General features: G+C 39.3%; 1 protein-coding gene across 2 annotated transcripts in view; it reads right to left on the reverse strand.

The window, feature by feature from the left end:
- PBX3 (PBX homeobox 3) overlaps window positions 1-20,961 on the reverse strand; it is a 206,169-nt gene that overhangs the window by 32,385 nt on the left and 152,823 nt on the right. For both annotated transcript variants that reach the window (XM_058672609.1, XM_058672610.1), the window contains exons 3-5: window positions 18,494-18,735; window positions 5,858-6,048; window positions 464-599 (exon numbers count right to left, since the gene is read on the reverse strand). In XM_058672609.1, the coding sequence (XP_058528592.1) occupies window positions 464-599; window positions 5,858-6,048; window positions 18,494-18,735 (569 nt within the window). The remainder of the gene's footprint in view (window positions 1-463; window positions 600-5,857; window positions 6,049-18,493; window positions 18,736-20,961) is intronic.

The following is a 20,961-nucleotide window of genomic DNA, read 5'->3' on the forward strand; positions in this document are numbered from 1 at the left end:
AGAACTGCCCTGGGACTTAAATATCACAGCACAGTTACCGAGGAGGGGCTTGGTGAATTCCTCAAAGCTCTCGCCAAAGAGTTATATTAAATTTCCTTTAGGCAACAAATAAATTGGTTTCTCCCTGACAGACGTGCAGGTCAGTCATCTAAATCAGGGAAGCCAGGACTACATGGCTTTTACTAGAAAGTTACTTAAGAAGTGTGAACCGCGTCTCTCCTGATGGCATGTTTACGTCTTCTCTGCAGAGGATTTACACTGGGAGTGGGGGAAGGTGGGTAACTTGATTCCTTGCTACTTATGATTTCTTTTAAAATTAACTTTCACATCTATCTAGGTTTTCTTTCTATCTTCTTCAATGATGGGACATTTGTACACAAAATCTGATGAGGACTTCCTAAGGAAAAAATGGGGTTCCCATATCCCTGGGGAACAAGAGGGGCCTCCCAGAGCCCTGTCTCACCTGTGACACTGTGATGCTGCATTTCTTGGCCAGCTCCTCTTTGGCTTCTTCGCTGGGGTAGGGATTGCTGAGGTGTGAGTAAAAATATTCATTCAAGATTTCCGTGGCCTGTTTACTGAAGTTACGCCTTTTCCGTCTATGACAAGAGTGAAAAACAGAATCGCGGTTACAATCATCAATAACCAGAGGAGTATTAGGGTCACAAAAAACTAGATTTTTATTTTCAAATGTTTGTAGGGTTTATCACTGTATTACCACTGTAAATCATGCTCTCTGCATCTTCCAAAATGCTATTTGACTCATTTTAAGACATAAGATCACCAAGAAAAATAGTAGTGGAGTGTGAAGCACAAGTAATTTCATTCTTCATTCCAGAATATTTATTAAGGCCCTAAACAAGTTCTAGGTATTTAACAATGAGCCAGTGGCCAACAAGACCAAGCCTCCCACAGAGCTTGCAGAGACTAGGAGGGCTGAAAGAACAGAAAAATGAGGAAGAAAGATAGATAGGCATTACAGAAATAAGTCAGTAGAAATTAGAGTGAGCATAGTAACAATCATGAAAAAACAGTATGAAGTACACTGACAGTGTACAAAGGGGCAATGTAACACATATAATGGAAGTGGGAAGGATTTCTCTGAATGAGTGCCACTTAATCAAACTGAGGAATTGTGGGGAGTTGCAAGTACAGAGGAAGAGGAGAGGGCAGAAGAAATGGTTCTGAAGCAGAAAGCTCTGGGCCACAAGTGCCACCGAAAACAGGACAGATAAGTCTAGGAGGAGGGGCAGGGCCAGATTATATAGAGAGGGCTGATGGATCCCACAAAGAATTTTCAAATTTTATTCTAATTGAATAAGATGTGAATAATGGTTTTATGTCTAATTTCTTAAAAAAAGAAAAGAAAAGAAAGTTATGACTGTTGAGAATAATTGAAGGAGGCCACGAAAGGAAATGCATAGGCTGTTTAAGGCAATAACTGTATGGGTCAGATTGAAGATGATAGAAATGTGGCAAAGGGCAAGAACAATAGAAATAAGATTCGAGATCTATTTGAAAGATAAAACTCTTGCTCACAAAAATCCAACAGACCTCAAGAGGGACTGCATAAGCGAGTGGATGAGGTATACAGAGAATGAAGCAAAGGAAAAAAAAATACATCAAGAAGGATTTCTGGATTTTTCCGACTAAGTAACTACCTGAACCAGAGGAGGAAAAAAATATCGTTTTGGATCGGATAGTGATGACAGAGCGTCAAGATCAAACATCAACAACATATCCCATATATTTGGGTATTAAGATTTTAAAGAATTCCAGTCTAAAAATTAACATTTTTCCGACTAACTTCAAATCAGGTACTCTGGTAACTGGAAAATGTCTTCCCCAGATATTTTCCAAATAACCTTAATGATGCTCTCAGCTGTGATAGCCTACACCCAGAAAAGACAGTTGGTAGAAGTTGTAAAGGAACAGATTATAAGAGATTCTTCTAGTTAAAGTGATGTAACTAAAACTGCAAGTTCAGTACGTGATCTATGTGTCAACATTCAAGGAGAGTTAAGGGGAACAAGAAAGCTGGATCTGAAAAAGTATCTCGGGATTCAGTTCTGAAATTTCTTCGTTTCAATAATTTCTTGGACAGTTTAATCAATGCCTTATGGAGGATGAAAATGAGATCCCAGACCTATTTTTTGGTTAAGGTAAACAGGATCTGATGATGAAATGGATGGGGAAGGTGGTGGGGGAAGACATGGCAGGGAGGGAAGTGAGAGAAATACAACTTGAATGGTAGTAAGCATTTCTACAGGAATCGTGCCTTGCGAGACACAACCCTGGGAGGGGCACTTTGAACAGCCTTGCTCTTCTAAGTGAAGTTAGGTGGAAAATGTCTAGAACAGATACTATGTGTCATATCTAGGCATTACTTGGCCCAAGGACATAATTTGTTAGAAACATGTAGTAATTACTTGCTCACAAAAATCCAGGTTTCTGGGTTCTTATAAAACCTTTGAAGATCAATCACACCAGGTCCACCTCCTGGGGAAGCAGCCACAGGCTAAAGCTGAGTGCTGGTGAGCTTGTAAGATACGCCCACATCTGCCCTAACCCTCACCTTGCCCCAATCCAGTCTCTCAACTCCACTACACAGAAGCATGGGGGTCTGGGACTCAGTATGAAGTGGGGAGTCCAGCAGCACAGTTCCAGGTCAGTAAGAAGACAGGACCTTTCACCAGGAAACAGAGACTTGAGAAAGAGGGATGAGAAGAAACATACCTAAGAAGGACAGAAGTTCGGCTCCTGTAGATGTTGCAAACATCAGAACCAGTCAGACAACACAGCTATGGGCAGAACAGAACGCGCATGAGCCATTCTGCCACATCTCAACTCCAGCACTTCTCCTAGACAAGAAGAGGGATCTACACAAATTTATTCTGAAAAGTTTTGCTCTGATAATGTGCTTCAGCTTGTCCAGTTACCAAGAAAAGGTGAGTGTGGCCTTCCGGACAGCGGGAGTAAGAGGGGATCCCACGCCTGAGAGCCTGTTTGCCTAGAGCAGGGCAGCCCCGCCTTCCTCATGCCTGGGACTTGCCACCAGGCTACAAGGCTACAAGGAGTCAAGCTCGGCACTTGCCTTCACTTGGAGGTAAGGGAGAGACTCTGGTCTTACATATATTATTTATTTTTCAGGAAAACATCCTGTAGAAAATGCCCGTTAACCATCTCCCCTCCAGGGTTCACCTCACTCTCCATGGCTATGCCTGGGGCCAGTGTCCAGAGCCTGCTCTCCCAGGCCTGCTCTGCGGGAGGAGAGGCTCCCCTGCTCTGTAATCTGCCACTCTCTCATTCTGACTCTGCTCACTCTAGGCTCTTAACACCCTTTCTCTGCCTGGAAGGAAAATGCACCATTTAGGTAGACACATTAGGAATACAATTATAACAAGCAAGCACGCATGTCAGCAAGAATGGAAGAGAATCCACGGCAACTGCGTTAAAAAGTATTCCTTTTCTAGGAATCCTTTTAATATCTTCAGCCTTTGTTACAGGATGCTCAAACTTGGCAAACGATTTAAAATGATTTTGGGTTTTTGATGTTAGAAATATAAAGCGCAAGTCTTTATTCACATGGTCAGTCAACAAGTTTTGTTTTGTGGCCTGTTGTTGCGTAAGGATGCTAGATCTGTGGGGAATGTGCACGTGTAAGTCTGGGCGTGGCGCTGTGGATCCCCGAGGGACAGGGAGTCTTGGGGTGTGGCCTGGAGAACTGTGCACCCACAGTGCAGGCAGCTCACAGGAGGTCAGGTGGAGACTGGAGCGCACCTTCAGAAGGCGGGCACTTGGGCTCTGCCTGCGAGGCTGTGCGTGCCCTCCCCAGATGCACAACTCTGAGTGCTGACTGTCCTAGACATGCTCTCAGGCAACAACTCATTGCTGGTGACCATCTTGGGAGAGATTTCGCTGTGGAAGGCAGAGAAGAGGATGGGTGAGAGAGAAGAAAAAAAAGGAATTTGAGTCAATGAAATGGAAAGGCTGAGACAAATCTCATTTTAAATGAAAGACAGGAAAGAACAGTTGAGCGTTGCAAGCACACTACAAATGCTTGAACTTTGGTGTAACCCTGTTCCTGAGGTTAGTCCTCAGGGGACAGCACTGCAAGCCAGAAAGCTGCCGTGCTTCAAGGTTTCATCCAAAACACTAATTTAAATAAAAATGTCTAGAATAGCTCTTCTTTTCGTCTTTGTTCGTCTTTCACCTTGCTCTGTTTGCTTTCATTTTTTGTCACTCTATTGCACTTTCTGACACTACCAAATAGAATGCTAGGTTCACATTTATTTGCTTGTTTACTGTTTCTTTCCTACGTGGATTGTAGTCAAGAATGGGGCCAAGCACACTAACCTGTCTAGTTTATCACTGTATCTTCAGCCAAACAAGTTACAATGGAGATTAGTGAAAATAGCACAAGGGTAAGATGATGGCATATTAATTATTAATTATAAACCCCTTTGAAAGTCTGCAGACATTAAAATGCTTTAATATTAAGACATACTTTGTGAAAAGCAGCAACAGCATAGCAGCTGAGAAGTAGAGGGTGGGTAGGAGGGGAATACGACAGGCAGGGGTGGGGCAGCTTTGTGTGTGTGTGCACTGCAGAGTGCAGGAACAGAAGGATGAACAGGAATGCCGTAAGGAAAATAGCAAAGAAGCTAACACAAAAACACTGAAAACAAAGCACTGGGGGGCCCTACTGTCTAATGTAGAAGAGGGAGGAATTGAAAGTGACAGAGTTCTGCATAATCCGGAAAAAGGTAGCATAACTGGGGGGGGTAAGATGACTGAGAGTTCTCCCACCCACTGTCTCACTCCCCCAAATGCCCACAAACAAATGGGGTTTCGCGAGGCTACAGTCATGGGCTACAGATTGGAGCCCAGAACTCCATTTGGGTGTTTGGCGTGGCTGACAGAGACCCCAGCACTTGAAGCATTACTTGCTGCCTCCCAGGATGCGTCAGCAGGAAGTTGGATTGGAAGCGGAGGAGCTGGGACTTGAACCAGGCACTCTGACATGGGATGTAGCATATTAGTGGCTACACCAAAGCTTGCCCATGGCTCTACAAAGGAGTTCTGGAATGAAGACTGCTCCACACACTTCAATTTCCAAAAGAAAGCTGTCTTGGGTATTTTCTTTAATACAGTGAGATTTGGATGATAATTATCACCTCTGTCAGATTCCAAAGGGCAAGAAGAAAAACAAAACAGAAACTTCTTTGTGAAGCTGAAGACTGATTATAAGCTGTATAACAACATCCAAGAGGCAGCCCTACAGAGCAGAATGTACGCAGACCTAGGCAATCTTGCTGACACTCAGTAGGTCACCATAGGCAACACATTCTCCAGCTGCTATGAAACTTGGTGAACGCTTCAAATTAAAAAAAAAAAAAAAAAAAGGACATTTCCATCCTTACAGGAAAACCCAAGAGGCTCTCACTTGATTAGAAGTATTTTCTCATAAAGGGCATAGGCAAGGTAACTTCAAGGAATTCTTAGACAAACACCTTAGTTAAAATAGAATTATATGCAGAATATCATCTATAAAAATCCTGTTTGGCAACAGAGCTGAGGGACTACGTATCTCTGAGGCAGTGCTGCTCACTCTGTCCATTTTGGAGACACTAAGCTGGCAGTTCACTGCACGGCCACTCCCAGACATGAAGAGGCTTGACAGCAGAGGCAGCACACGCTGAATTACCTGTCCACTGTAGGGAAGGGTTCTTACAGCTGGATTAAAGAAGCACTGAAGATCCACCAGTCAGTTTTACAGAAAACAGTACAAAAGGAGTGAAGGAGGCGAGCCAGGGGTGGTGGGGGAGCCAAGGGACAGGTGTATGACCTCACATACCTGGCATCAAGGAACCTTGATCTTAAAATCATAACTGCTTCACAAGTGCTTTGTTTGAGCTGCATCTGAATAGAACTAAATTTTCGATGGATGATGCCCACCATTCTTTCAATCTCTTTTGGGGAAATGGGACGCGTTCTACTCTGTTCTCGGAGAAGGTTCATCACATGTGTGGTGAATTCATTGCACGCCTGTAACGGGGGAAAAAATCACTTCTTAGCAATCTGGTACCTTATATTATCACACTCAGACATAAACTCATCTGAATTTCCACCTCATTTGCAATGACCAACGGCTCATGTAGTGGGAAGGGTAAAATGGAAGCTAGGACATTTGCAAAATAGTGGTGAATTAGGTGGGGTACCCACACAGAAACCATGAAGGGTCAGACATGCAAGGGAGACACAGCATTCAAAATCCCTTCCCACCCACCCTTGTCCCAGGTCCAAAAAAAAAAAAGTTTTCCCAATGGAGGATGCTGCCTACCACTCCTATATAGATCCTATATAGAAGTATTAATGTATGCTAACTGTTAATACTAAGTATCTGCTATGTTCTCTGTTGGTTTTACATTTTTTATCAAGTGTTTATTGCAGGACTAAGTAGTTTAAACTCTTCCAAGTGCTGGAACGGATACAGAAATGAGCAGAGTGTAGACCTGGCCTTTAGTGAAATAAAAATACATAAAAACGATTCTTCACAAAGCAGTCAGTGCAAAGGCTACCAGGAAGATATTTGTAAGTACCTTGTAAGTCCCAAAGAGGGGGTAGTCTCATTCTAGGATTCATGGTAAAATTATTATCTGAGCTTTAAAAAAAGGGTAGGACTTTAACAAGGCACATCAAGATGGAAGTCAAAAGAAAATTTAGCTTCTAGAAACAGTAAGTAGCAAGTCTGGAGAATGGCTAACAGGAAAAATAGAATTCAGGACTTGGATGTGGAGTAGCACCTCAAGGGCCTTATACACACAGCTTTCCAACAGCTCAGTGTCCAGTAGCTATGGTGCATGCCCCTGGTGGACACATGCACCCCGTGAGAAGCTCAGCTCTTCAGGGGATGGACCTCAGGAAAACAGGGATCAGATCCAGGTCCCAAATCTTCTGGCAGACAATCTCAGACACTGTCCCTTTAAGTTCACTTACAGTCTTCTAGTGTATGAAATGACATAACCTGGTCTCCACTGAAATCCACTACTATCTTAGTAAATAAAGCACCAGTGTATATTCCTAAAGAAAAAGGACATTTTCTGGCATGTTTTGTTAAAAAGGCAGGAGGATAGAGTCTGCATGTTGCTGTATGCAGGCCCTGGTAGGGCAAGCAGACAGAACAATCATTGATCAAGACAAGCACATCTTGAAACTACAACATCCTTTCTCCTACAGATACCCTGACGTCATTCACATACAGCACCTGATGGCTTTTCTAACTGCTCATTCAGGAAGTAGCCTTTCGAGATGTCAGGTGCTACACTTGCCCTAACCGTTTCTAGAAATATTTCTAAGGTGAGGTAAAGTTAGTCTTGCTTACCATTACAATGTCTTGAAAAAAAAAAAAAAAGAAACAAAACTGGTTTTAAGTCTTCAGAAACGTTAAATCCCTTGTGACTAGTGACTTGACATTACATCCTTTGAGGATTCCTCAGAGCCATGAGCACCCAATAAACACCGACAGATTTATATTACACTCTAAGAGTGTGATTAACATCCACAAACTGCAAGTTCATGGATAGGGTGCGACAGTTTGTGACTTTTGAAATCCTATACAGGTTGTGTGAACATGGGTACTCCCTGGGGGGAATCTGAGAGATTTTCCTGTTTTCAGATATCCAGATAATCTATAACTATACTAATAATAATAAGAAGAAAAAGTTGTGGAACAGTAAAACATTAAGGGGTTTTGTAGACTAAAACTAGTCCTTTCATGTTTAAGAAAATAAAAAAAAGTTTTAAGCAAATTTAAGATCTTTCCCCACTATACTAACAACTTAAAAAAATCTCAGGAAAAGCAAAAAAACAGTGGTCACTTTGCCAAGAAATACATGTATATATTTTTATCTAATTTTCTCTGAGGAAATGTTTATAAAATTTCTAAATTATATAGTTTGACAAACTCTAGCTTCTAATTTCCTCAACAGTAAAATGAAGAAAATTGAACTATACTTGTCTTCCAAACTAGGATTCGCAAATTCTGTATTTTAAAGCTAGATCCGTAAGTTTATTTTTTGAAAGTCAGACTGACAGAGAGGGAGAGACTGAGATCTTCCATTCACTGGTTCACTTCTCCACTGGCCACCAGCTCAGGCTATGCTCAAACCAGCAGCCTGGAACTCCACTCCGGTCTCCCATGTGGCTGCAGAGGCCCAAGGACTTAAGCCAACCTCCATTGCTACCAGGCATACACACTAGGAACTGGACTGCAAGTGGAGCTTCAGGCTTTGAAGGGGTGTGCCGGCTCTGCAAGAGGCCGGCTGACGACTACCCTAGCTCCTGGGTCCAAAGACACAGTATGTCTGAATGCTGACTAGTGAACCAAAATCTTAAAAAAAATTTTTTTTTGTTGCATCATTCCTCAGTATTTCTATGCTAAACTGCAATATAAATTGTCAAGAAGTAGTGTATCCAACTCCCCCCACCCCCCAAATACATTCAGTCATAAAACCTCTTTTCTTTGGTCAGTGCTTCCAGAAAAAAACTTACTTTGAGCCACCTCGAAAATTTTTTAAAAATAAAAAAAATCGGGTGAAATTAATTTTAACACATTTTATTTAATCCAATGTGAAAATTTTCAATATGTATTTTTTTAAACTTCAATTTGGTATTTCACATTGTTCGAAGTTTCTATCTTTGAAATTCATTGTGTATTTTACATTAACAGCACACCTTACTTAGTTCACACAGGTAGACTTGAAGTGCTCACTCGCCACCAGTGGCTGGTAGCACAGCTGACAGCATCTTGTGGCCCAATATGCTGAAAGAACTTTGGGAAATGCCATGCTAGGCAATTTTTGCTTTTATTCAGTTTTTTACCACTAGGCACTCACACAAGCACACAATAGTAACCAACAACAGAAATGATTTAACTTATTTTCTCTTAATCATCACATCTGTCTCATCTTCTGTGGGGAGCAGAATGAGCGGGTCACAGGAAGCATTTCTGTTGCACTTGAAGGATGCCTGCCTTGAGAAAAAGGCACTGCAATGGTTGTTTCCTCTGTATTAAGTCACTCTCAAGGAAAACCATTTTACTTGAAACAACATTGATAAATTATGACTATTTGAATTTGGGTATTTGGCAGGCATTGTCTCAAAAATAAACCTGTGAGCTTGTCATATCAAAATAAAAGCTGAAAATTTATGTCAATAATAAAATATGAGTTTTCAAGTGAAAAAAAGTCAGAATTTTGGGAAATCTGCAACTACCACAATGGGTTTGACAGTCTCCCTATAGACTTTTTGATTGACAGTGGTAATATTAACAAAATTTACTTTGATATTGTATAATGAAATGTGTCAACATTGGGAAAATATGCACAATTCAGTGAACCAATAATTCTGAAATCATCAATGCATATTGCAAAAAATGCATAGAAAATATAAGCTAGACCAGTGGATTTTAAAGGAACAGATTAGATAACCAAAATGTAATGGATATGGTTTCAAATTTCATATTGCAGCTAATCTTTACACAACAACTACAATTGTCACGTTTTGGTGTGGCATCAAAAAAAGAAACATCTATAATTATCTGCAAAGGTCACTAGGCCATGTTTTTCAGATGTTCTTCGTGTACTTCAACCACAGACCGACTGTAGAAGCCAATATGAGAATGAAATCAACTTCAAGTAGAACATTAAACAATTTTGTAAAATGAGGGTCAGTGCCATGGTACAGCATGTCAATCCTTCCTCTGTGGCACTGGCATCAGTTCGGGTACCTGGCTGTTTCACTTCTGAGCCAGCTCCTTGCTAACACGTCTGGGAGAACAGAGGATGGTCCAAGTGGCCCAAGTCCTTGGGACCTTCCATCTACATGGGAGTAAGTCCTGGCTCCCAGCTTTTGTTCAGTTCAGTTCTGGCCATTGAGGCCATTTGGGAAGTGAACCAGTGGATGGAAGAGCTTCTCTCTCTATCTCTCCTTCTCTCTGTAAAATCTACCTATCAAATAAAAATAAATAGATCTTTAGAAATAAAATAAATAAAAGCAATGCCTTTCTTACTAAATTGAGGGTTTCTAAAAAAGCAAATACAGAAAGAATTTTACAGGTTTCTGGGTTGACACATAATAACTGATAGGTATTCTTAAAATTGTGAAATTTCACAATTTTAAACTGTATTATAATAAATATTGACTTAAATAGCTCCCAAGTCTCCTTCGCCAAAAACTCCTAGAGGGGTCCCCAGTAATTTTTCAGTGTTTATTTGAAAACTGCTGTATGAGCATAGAAGCACTTCTAATTTGCACATACAACTTTGCTAATTCCTCCAAACTAACACATACATTATAGAAACATATCTGAGACAGGGATATACATTTCGGTAAGTAATTAAAGATTCCTCAATGAATGATAGCTGTGATGCTAGCTTTATTCATATTTTCCTGGCTGGACTTTTAATCTCTCTAGCATGAATATTTGTCTATGACTTCTGAGAAGCAGCCCAAGTCTCAAAGGAGAAAAAAAATGAAAGCAAAAAAGTTTCCGCATCTAAAAATTCATAATTTTCTAAAACATTTGCTGAACGTCTCACGACTTATTAAGTGAAGCCATCTATGAATGCAAAGGCCGATTAGCAATTTGGCAATAGCCCAACATTCACAGAATTCACATGGCTTTTCTTTAAGGCAGTAGTTCATACATGATTAATTAGAACATCTCATTTATGTAGTGTGCACTTTAGCTCATTACTCTAAGTAAAATTCGTTAAGTATTTACATTTAGATAATTAAAATCTGGGTACACCCTTAAGAAAGATGCATACACTTTAGGCAAAGTGATTTTTTTTTCCTCCGTTACCAGTGGCAAGTAAATTACAGCCTCATTTATGGCATCGTCTGCACCAGTTTCAGAGCAGAGCATCTCACTGCCTCATCTTTAAAGGCACACAGGTCTTTTATTTTGCTTTGTTTCTACCATAAAAATGCCTTACAATGGCCAAATGACTCCAGTTAGTTGGGAGAGGCACCCAAACACATCCTGGCATGGGTGCTGCCAGAACGCTGAGAGTTTGCTTCAATCATTTACCATGCCCTCCAGCACTCCTGTAAAACTTTATTATCACAGTAGATGTTTCCAGAAACTTTCCATTGTCTTACTGTTTTTTTTTTTTCCAGATGAAACTTAAGAATTTTCTAATCAGCATTGCTAATAGAAATGCAGCTACACCTTGAGTAACCGGAATATTTAACAAATTACAGATTAGATTTCTTCATTTTTGACTGGAGTCCTTGCAGAAAAGTACCATCAATACTTTTTTCCTTCAATCCAGCTGTTGAAAACTAACTAGATGTATTTTTGTTTGTATGTTCTACAACACACACTTCAATAATAGTTAATGTTGAGCACAGAAGGTTTCATCTGATAAAAATACTTTCAATGAACTCTAATGATGAGCCATTCTCTTTAAATTAAAAGTAGTAGAACATTTGAAATATTTGGATTCCAGATAAATGTTTCAGTGATACCTTTAGTTTAATAAAACTATCTTCTTGATAATTATATATTTTTGGTTCACATACAAAACTAAAGTTTACTGTGTTTACTTCTTTTTCAGTTGTGGAGACGAGATTCAAGCCTCTTGTCAAGTTCACAGCATAAAACTGTAAATTCAGGTAGTGTGTAAGCACTGACTTTTAGAAGATGTTCTTAAACTGATTATGGACAACAGATTGTAACATTTACTATTTTTAAATCCATTTCTGACATAAAGAATAAATCTTTATTAAAAGTAGATGATGCTCACATTTGAATTGCAACCATTTTCTAGATGGCTTTATAATCTTCCAAGTAACTCTACTCTAATGTTATACATTTTATGTTTATTGAATGTAATTATAAATACAAGAAATTCTCAGCTTAGGGTAAAAGTCAACATTTAAAAATTCCTTCCAAGCCAAAGATTTCAAATGCAAGAAATGAACAAATAAACACTTGGCTCACAGTTAAAAAAAATAATAAAATAAAAAAATAAAAATTCCTTCCAAGCCAACAAGAGTGAGATCAATATGCCTTGAGAACAGCAACAAGATGAAATATTGGCTGTGCGTCAACGCCTCCTACCTAACTACATGGCCAGGAGACTCATCTCCAGAGGGTTTTGTAGGGATTGTATTTTATAATGTGTGTTACGTTCTTTGCACAGAGCCTGAAGAACAATTAACACTCAATAAATACATTACTTTTGATCATGAAAATGGCAATGTTATGAAACTAATGTGTGTCACTATTCTGAAAACATAGTACCTAATATAGTCTTGCCTTCTTCACTGCCCAACAAAGCTTCCAAAGAAGATGAGAGGGAAAAGAGCATTCAAATATAAAATAATTCATAGATACAGTTAGTACAAAGAGCTGATAAACTAGAACTTGGAAGACAAAAAGAGGGGACACTGAACTCCTCTCTCTGCCAGTGAAAAGTTAGGCATGCAACGAAAGGCAAGGCCTTGCTTGGGAACATGAGACAAACCGCGCATGGGGAGGTGTCTTTGTCTACCCTGCTTAGCTCTCATGAAGAAATAGCAAAGCAGAATTAAGAGCTTATGGGGCAGTACAATGTGATAACATCAGTATTTTTTTTAATCTGAGGGAAATAAAATTCTTTTGCAAGAAAGATAATTTTGCTTGCAAATGAAATCAAAATATGTAGCTATCCTAAAGGCACAAGGATGCACCTTTACAATGGTTTAGTCTGCACTCGCTCTCCATTTCTCCAGCAACTTCCTACAATCTGAAGTTCTCTAGCAGCCAAATGTTACCTGATTAATCTTGGACATATTCAGTATAGACACTCAGCTCTAGGTTTTGCTCAGGGTGATTGTGAAAAAAACCCTGAACTCAGAAAGCGGGTTCCCGGATGCTTGGGAAGGGTTGGGACCTTTACTATGCTTTTGCCTTCAGTAAAAATGTATTTCAATATAATTATAGTAGATAGCTTTCAATATGTCATCTCTATTATAGCAGCTGTAAATTATAAAGTGAATTGCCTGTGTACAAGCATTTTTTTCTGGCACAAGCAAGTGGGAGAGCTGGACGGAACATGATACATCTTTTCTATTTTAACTGAGAACAAATGTTGAAGTGAATCTCATTTGCAAAAACCAATGTGTCTAGGGGGGAGGGTGGGGGGAGGATCCCAGATTCTATGTAATTACAACACAATGTAATTAATGAATAAATTTAATAAAAAAAAAAACCAATGTGTCTGTTTGCTTTTAGATCAGCCCAAGTGAAGGCCTTCAGTTTTCAAGACCTGTACTTCTAGTACCTTTGACATAGGCTCATAAGGATTTCAGCAATTCTAATAGCTGGACCACTAATCGTAGGAACAAATTTGAAAGGTACAGTGAGGGCATTTCTTAAAACTTGTGGCCAATCATCATTTTTTTTCCAAGAGACTTTTGTGTTTCCTTTTTGCCACCCGTGTGTTGGTTACTCAGTGGCGTGTTTTTATGGAGCTGTAATTTATATATTGTTGTTCTAAATCATACAAGTTGTTGACCTTGTTTCATGGCTTCTCATTTATGGAAATGTATAGTGAGGGGGTACTGGGGTCTGCCATATCCAGATGTGGGGATACAATGCAACATGCATTCCTGCTTCCAAATAAAAAATGGACTCCCAATGAAACTGTTGGAAATATGTAGACAATGGGATGCTGGACTGTTTCACACTGTCTGTACCAGCAATGTCGGGGCACACTTAAATAAGAGACTGATGGAATTAGAACTTCTTATGAAGAACTGTACTATTGTAGCAATGTGGGGAAAATCTGTCGGGGGATGGAAGTTTGGGGGTGGAATCCCAGTCTATACGAAATTGTACCATAAAATTCAAAAATTCAAAATAAAAATATAACAAAAAAAGTTTTGGCCAATCAAGAAAAAGCTAAAAAGCAATCACGTTTGACTCTCACATACAGGAAGCACTAATGTGCCCAAGATAGAGTATTGTAAGACAATTTGCTACAAGCTTTGGGAAATGACTGTACTGCTGCTTGGTAACAGAGTCAACACAAGTAAACCAGTTTTGCTTACTTTAGGGTAATAGTAAGATTCAAGAAAATTCTTACCCCAATGTACTCAAGTATTAGCATATCTAATAATTCAAAACATTTATAAGGAGAATTTAAATAGTTATCAGGAACATTAAATATGATCCTATGTAATAAACAAGACTTTCTAGGGGGCGGTGTGGGATATGACTTAAAGATGAGCACATCCTCAAAGCACACACTGAGCCTTGCAGCTTGGATTTAATTTTACTCAAACTGCACCTCCAGTCTGCTTAGCTTTAAAAAGGTGGCTGTGAGTATAAGGTAGTTTAATTTACTGCAGTGGTGGTGTTTGTTAATTTTATGGCAACCTAAGTCTAAACAGGCTTCAGATATATTTTCATTACAGCTTCACTGCAACGCACACTGAAGCAAATAACTCTTTGATTCCGATGTAGTTTATTTCTTTTGGTAAAACACTCAACACCATTTTCTGACAAAGCCTCTGCTTTAACATATATATGCTTCCTATTTACCAGGAAGCTTCTGTCACTCGGATTTCCCACATGCATGTTTAGGTAGAAAAATATAATTTCTGAAAAAAATAATAAAAGTTATCGTTCCACCTGCTCTATTCCCATTTTAAAAGCAATGCAACATGGGAAAATCAGAGAAAATCATAATGTACTTGGATTATCTACTGATCTTACATGGCTGGTGGCATAATTCAATAAAAAAAGGCATTTTATCAGAAACTGATTTCAATGCTCGATCTTAACACTAATTAGATGTGTGACAGTGGACAAACCACTTGACCTCTCTTTCATTTTCTCATCTAAAACATGGAAATTACAATACCATTTATTGTAGGAATGTCAGTCTTTCACCTCACTTAGCTCTGGTTATCCCTTTCCAAAACACCAGAGCTTATCCTAGAAAAGTCCACCACAGACAAAGCCCTTGCAGCCTAAAGAACTGAAAAAACTGACTGCTGCATCTCAAAACCACTGATCTATTAGTTTAGGAGAAATGGACATGGAAGCGCCATGCAAGCCAGTCCCAAGGGCTGGTGCTGTGGCATAGCACGTTAAGCCTGCATCCCACATGAGCATCGATTCTAGTGCCAGCTGCTTTACTTCTGATTTAGCTCCCTGTCAATGTACCTGGGAAAGCAATGGAAGATGGCCCAAGTTCCCAGGCACCTGCACCCATATGGGAGACTCAGATAAAGCTCCTGGCTCCTAGCTTCAACCTGGCCCAGTCCTGGCTGCTACAGTCATTTGAACTGGTGGATGGAAGATCTTTCTCTCCCTCTCTCACTCTCTGTAACTCGGCCTTTTAAATGAGTCTTAAAAACAAAAGTGCTCCCTAAGTGTTAAAAAAAAATGAGAAAATAGAAGAATTGATAGCACAAAAATGGAAACTGCAGTAAAATACATGTATATGTATTTATTTAATGTATATATTTTTAAAAAGTCCCAAAGACAACTCAAGAAAAGTGTTACAATATCACTTCCAAAATCATTTTGAACCAAACTTATAAATTAAGTCTGCTAAATATGCCAACTAGTCATATTTCATCTATTTGTCGAAAATATTATATATTCTTCCTAGATCTACAGTTTTCCTTCTAAAAGTGCAAAACTGAGAAAAGAAATATACATTTAAATGGTTATCAGGCTACTGACTACATTCTGAAAGATTTATGGTCATGTCTTTCAAAATGACTTATATATTTGAGAGACAGAGAGTTTTCATTGCTCATACACTCTCCTAATGACCACAGCTTCTGGGAGTTGGGTAGCCAAGGCCATGCGTCTCCCACGGCAGTGGCAGATGTGTGTTTACTTGAGCCGCCATCACTGTCTCCCAGGGTCTGTACTAGCAGGAAACAGGAATCAGGAGCTGGGAACTGGGAACAGAACTCAAGCACACTGCTATGAGGTGCAGGCATCCTACTCAGAAGCTTATCCACAAGACCAAATGCCCATTCCCATGATTATATTTTGAAACTTCTCAATTTGATAATTAATCCAAAAATTAAAAAAAAAAAGATTCGTCGATGAATAATGTATTTAACATATTTTTACAGAAAAAAAATGGGATTTGATTCTGTTATCAGTTGAGAAGATGGTTATTAAAAATCTCCTGGGAATTTTTTTTTATGGTATTTCTGAGAGGCTCAAGGGTTGTCACTGATGGATGCCAGTTTCACCCAACAAGGTGAAAGGTGAAAGCCTTCCAACAAGGCTATTTGGAAAAAGTAAGGAGGCAATAGTGAACAAACATGGCAGTAGGACAGAAAGGAAGCACCTTAATTCCTTGACCAAAAAAGGAGTATTATACGTCTTTCCATCCAAGGAGACTGGTGACATTCTCTCAGTATATATAGACATATATAACACAATTATGCAATTAAGATTCAACTGCAAACTAGAACCATTTTCAAATATTTATGCTCAGAGCAACCTTTTTCAAACAAGACTTATTTTGTCTAATCAATTACTGCTGTCAAATCAGAAAGCTAGATTTTTTTCAAGTACATACACAATAATAACTTTTTGAAAATTCTTATTTGCATATTTTCCACAAAAAGTTGTTTGCTTATAAATGAGACTGGAGATACAGTTTTAGATCCAGAAAAAAAATTTTTTTTTAAAAAGAATATTAATTTAAAGTGTATCTTTAAGATAGCACTATAGACATTTTTCTACTCTCTCTAAAAATACACTCACCTCTAGGACAGAATTTAGCATTTGCTTAATAGCATATTTCCCACAATGTCATTACAGGCAACCAAAAAAGAAGTCAACATATACAAGGCAAACTGTACAGGGTGCTTACAAGAAAACTGGCATTAACATAGAGCAAGGGTTCTCAGGGATTAGTAAGTAGGGAGTATGGCAGGAGAGAGGGGTGGACAGCACAGCAGTGGAAATACTCTGTATGATGCCACACAGGTGGACTCTCATCATTGTACACTGTTCAGACCCATACAATGCACAGCACCACCACTGAACCCTAATGCAAACCATGCACTTGGAGTGGTACTGATGTGTCAGGTAGTTTTACCAATTGTAACCAACACCCCACTCTGACTGGAAATGTTAGTAACAGAGGAGGCTGTGCCGAGCGGGAGCAGGGCCGGGGGGCATATTTCTGCATTTCCTCACAAATTTGCTGTGATTCTCAAACTGCCTTAAATAAACAAGTCAATAAAGACTTTTCAAAAAAAAAAAACCCTCATTAATATTAATACTAAAGGGTAAGGACTGTAGAAGACTTGCCTACCAGTGAAGTATTTACGGGTGAAATTATGCAAAGTCTAAGACTTGTTTTAAACATACTCAGCTTCCAAAAAAGGAAGAGTGAGGGGCAGAGAAAATAAGATTGGTAAAATGTTGATGATTGTTTATCTAGGATACACAAGGGACTCCCTATATTATACTGAATCCCATGAAATTACCAATACACAACTGGTTTTCACCTCAAAACATAGTGACTACATAGGATTCAAACTAATACTATTCTCTTCATTTTTTGATATGGTTAAAAATTTCCATAATAATGGGTTTCAAAAAATTATCTCAAATGAGAATTCCTACTGAATGGGAATTCCTCAAACGAAGCAGCTTTTCAGCCTTAAGCAACTAAAATATGCTGAAGCCAACACTGTACATTTTACATCGATCAAGGATTCATACATTTTCCTACATTTCAATATAACTTAAGTTTGGAAGCACTTTGCAATTAATGGCACTGTTAAAGTTAAAATCAGTAGCGTGACTTTTTCCTTGCTGATATATACAGGATGCACTTAATATCAACAATACGTTAGGATCAGTGAAGTACAGTTATTGTCATTTTCAAGAACAGGACCTCTAACCCAAATTCTCTTCCTCATCAGGAATTCAGCACAAGATGCGTGGTACTCCTCGGAGGGGCAGGTCAGGATTGTTTACTTTGTGAAGTTAGCTGCCTCACCTACACTATGGAGCAATGGGTAAGAAGCAATTCCTAGGAAGATTCTGGAACTCACACCTAGGAAGTAAGCGTTTTCATGCAATGCTTCCTTTTAAAAGGTGCGACAGCTTCGAGCAAGGCCAATGCATCAATGTTAACTGTACTGAGCTCCGAGGAGCACCGCGTGGTGAGCTTAGAGAATGCGGCAGGTGTGGCACTGACGGCACGTGAATGTGAGAAATGAATAAAACTAAAATAAGCAGATGGGATACTATAGTTTTAGCTTCACCTCCAATATCTCCAAGTATCTTCGGGAATCCCAACAATTCACCTGGGGTTTTGCATGGACCTCGTTTGTTTTGTTCTTTGTGTCAACACCTACCCCTCACGGCCCTCGGAACTGCTTAGCACCATCTAACGGAAGAGCAATAGAGGGTTTGTGCAGGACTATGAGAGTGGCGGCTGCTGACCTGTTCATATTTCTCCAGTTCTGTGTGATAGATTTGTCTGATCTGGGTCAATTTGGCTCTGTAATCTGAGTGTTCAATAGAGTTATCTGAAGAACCTCCAGAGGCTGCCGCGGCTGCAGCTGCTGCCGCCGATCCCCCACCTTTCTCAGGACCTGAAACCCCTTCTGCCAAAAGCATATTGTCCAGTCTCATTAGCTGGGGATCGGGAGGGTCCTCCTCCTGGGCTCCTCTGATGCTGAGACCTTCAAGGAAAGAGAGAGAGACAGAGAAGAAGCGAGAAACAGAGGACAAACAGTGTGAGTATTTTGTTTATTTAAGAAAATGATCAAACAATATCAAGTACTACAATTCATGCGGAGAACTTCATCATTCACATTTGATCAACAGCTTGAGTAACCATATTATTTTCAAGATAATATTTACACACCCTAGAATTCCTCATTTCTACCCCAATCTCAATTTATCATAGATAGATCCTTAGACAAAGATAAACCTGGAGTCTTAGAATATTCTAATCAGCCCACTTCTTATATTCAGATGATTTAAGCATAAAATGAGAAGGGGGTAAGAAATCAGGATTTTTAACAAAGGAAAAAATTTTTCCAGGGATATAAAACAAATACAAAGAGTGGTATTCTTTCTCTGTATAGCTGGATAAACAGGAATAAAATTCCCATGCAATAATTCATTCTCAAGCTAAATCCAAACATTGGAAAATAAACAGGATTCAGTGGGCTTTTCCATCATGCAATTTCAGAAGAGGAATATACACATTATGAAGTAATTTGCTTTACTTAAGAACGTATTATTAAATGAATGTTGTTAAGCAATTGCCAGCAAACTAAAAGTCAGAAACCCAAATCCAGTATTAAGAATGTGTTCCTGACACGGCAGCATAGGGCTGGGCACAGTAGTCTCTCAATCTAATTTTGCTTTTAAATCAGGAACTTCCTAAGTGATGCCCAGTCAGCAACCTCTTCTGAGCGCTACAGATCACAGCTGACAATTCGTAGGTTTAATCAGGTCACACAGGCTTTCCGCCAAGATGTTTTCAACAGCACAGAAGACAAAGTTTTAAAATAATTGTCATGGTAGTATAAAAAGCACTAGAGTCATGACAGCTCAAAATCAGCATTTTCATTAAGGTGCAACATAATCTAAAATATCCCAGCCCAATTAACCTTGTAAATCTGTTTGAAGGCAGGTTCCCACACTAGCTACAGGCCTCCCGGGAAGGGAGGCAGAGGGAGGGAGTTGGCGTGTTCACATTTGGATCCTGCCTTTTGCATCTGCGCCTGTGGTTGTTTATCCACAGTGGTTCACACGGTCTGGTGTAACTTACATGACAGTAACATCTAGAAGCTGCCAAGCACTCAGCTGATCACTCGCTCTATGACTTTATGATATGCCACCTAAAACTACCATCAATTCTTTAAAGAACAGTCTTCATTCCTAGAGATCCTGAACCACACCCACAGCATGACAGAACTCCTGCTTGTCTTAATCCAAATACATAACTTTAGTTTCCTCCCCCAAAACACTTTAAAGCTGTCATTTCATTTAAAAATACACTTCAGAATAATTTCAACTGGGTAATAAAACTAACTTCCCATAATTTAAAATCGTATCTGTTGCTTGTTCAGAGGCAAATAAATAAACTTTGAACACAACAATACACTAAGGCAATAAATTCATTAAGGGAAACAAAAAGATGACTTTCTTATAAAACTAAATCTTTATTAACATACTATTGATAAGTAAAGATAAACAGGTATTTGCAGTTGTTCCTGAAATTGCTCCAGAAATGTCACATTTTGGTCCAGTTCTCATTCAAAATTTGACATCTCGGACTTTTTTCCTTCTAAACCATACCTTGGTAAATGTAAAATCGCATGACCTAGACATACTCCTGGTACCCATGCCAAGTTCTCTGAGCATTTGAAGCCAGTGAGGGCTTACTTATTAATGTCTTATCTTGCACTTTGGGTTCTGTTTCATTTTATACAATTTTGGAGTTTCTTAAATTTATACCTTTTAAACTCAATTTTTACTCACTGCTGTGTGTATATACATATATTTTTGTATGTTCGTGTACTGGCAATGTGTCTCCTGGATTATGGCTTCCTTCTGCCCCCAAGGTTCCTGCAGGCTTCTGGTTTCCCCCTTGCACTTCTACACGCTGATCTTTCCCAGGAGACATGTGGCTGAGCTTCTTTAACACATCAACATCCATGGTCAACATTATTACACTTCCCTGCACAAGCATGACAAGCCAGAGTGGATGAACAGTGTAACACACGAGGAAGCCGATTAGCCAGCTCCTACGTTTCTACACATACCTCAAAAGCACACAGCTGCCACTCCCTCACCAACAGAAAGTGACACATATGCCTAATAGCAGTGGACCCCAATAAAACCAACGGTAAAGGACATCTTCAGCTACTAATACATTTTCCTTTTGTGATGAA

This window comes from Ochotona princeps, chromosome 14, assembly GCF_030435755.1.
Source record: "Ochotona princeps isolate mOchPri1 chromosome 14, mOchPri1.hap1, whole genome shotgun sequence".
NCBI lineage: Eukaryota > Metazoa > Chordata > Mammalia > Lagomorpha > Ochotonidae > Ochotona > Ochotona princeps.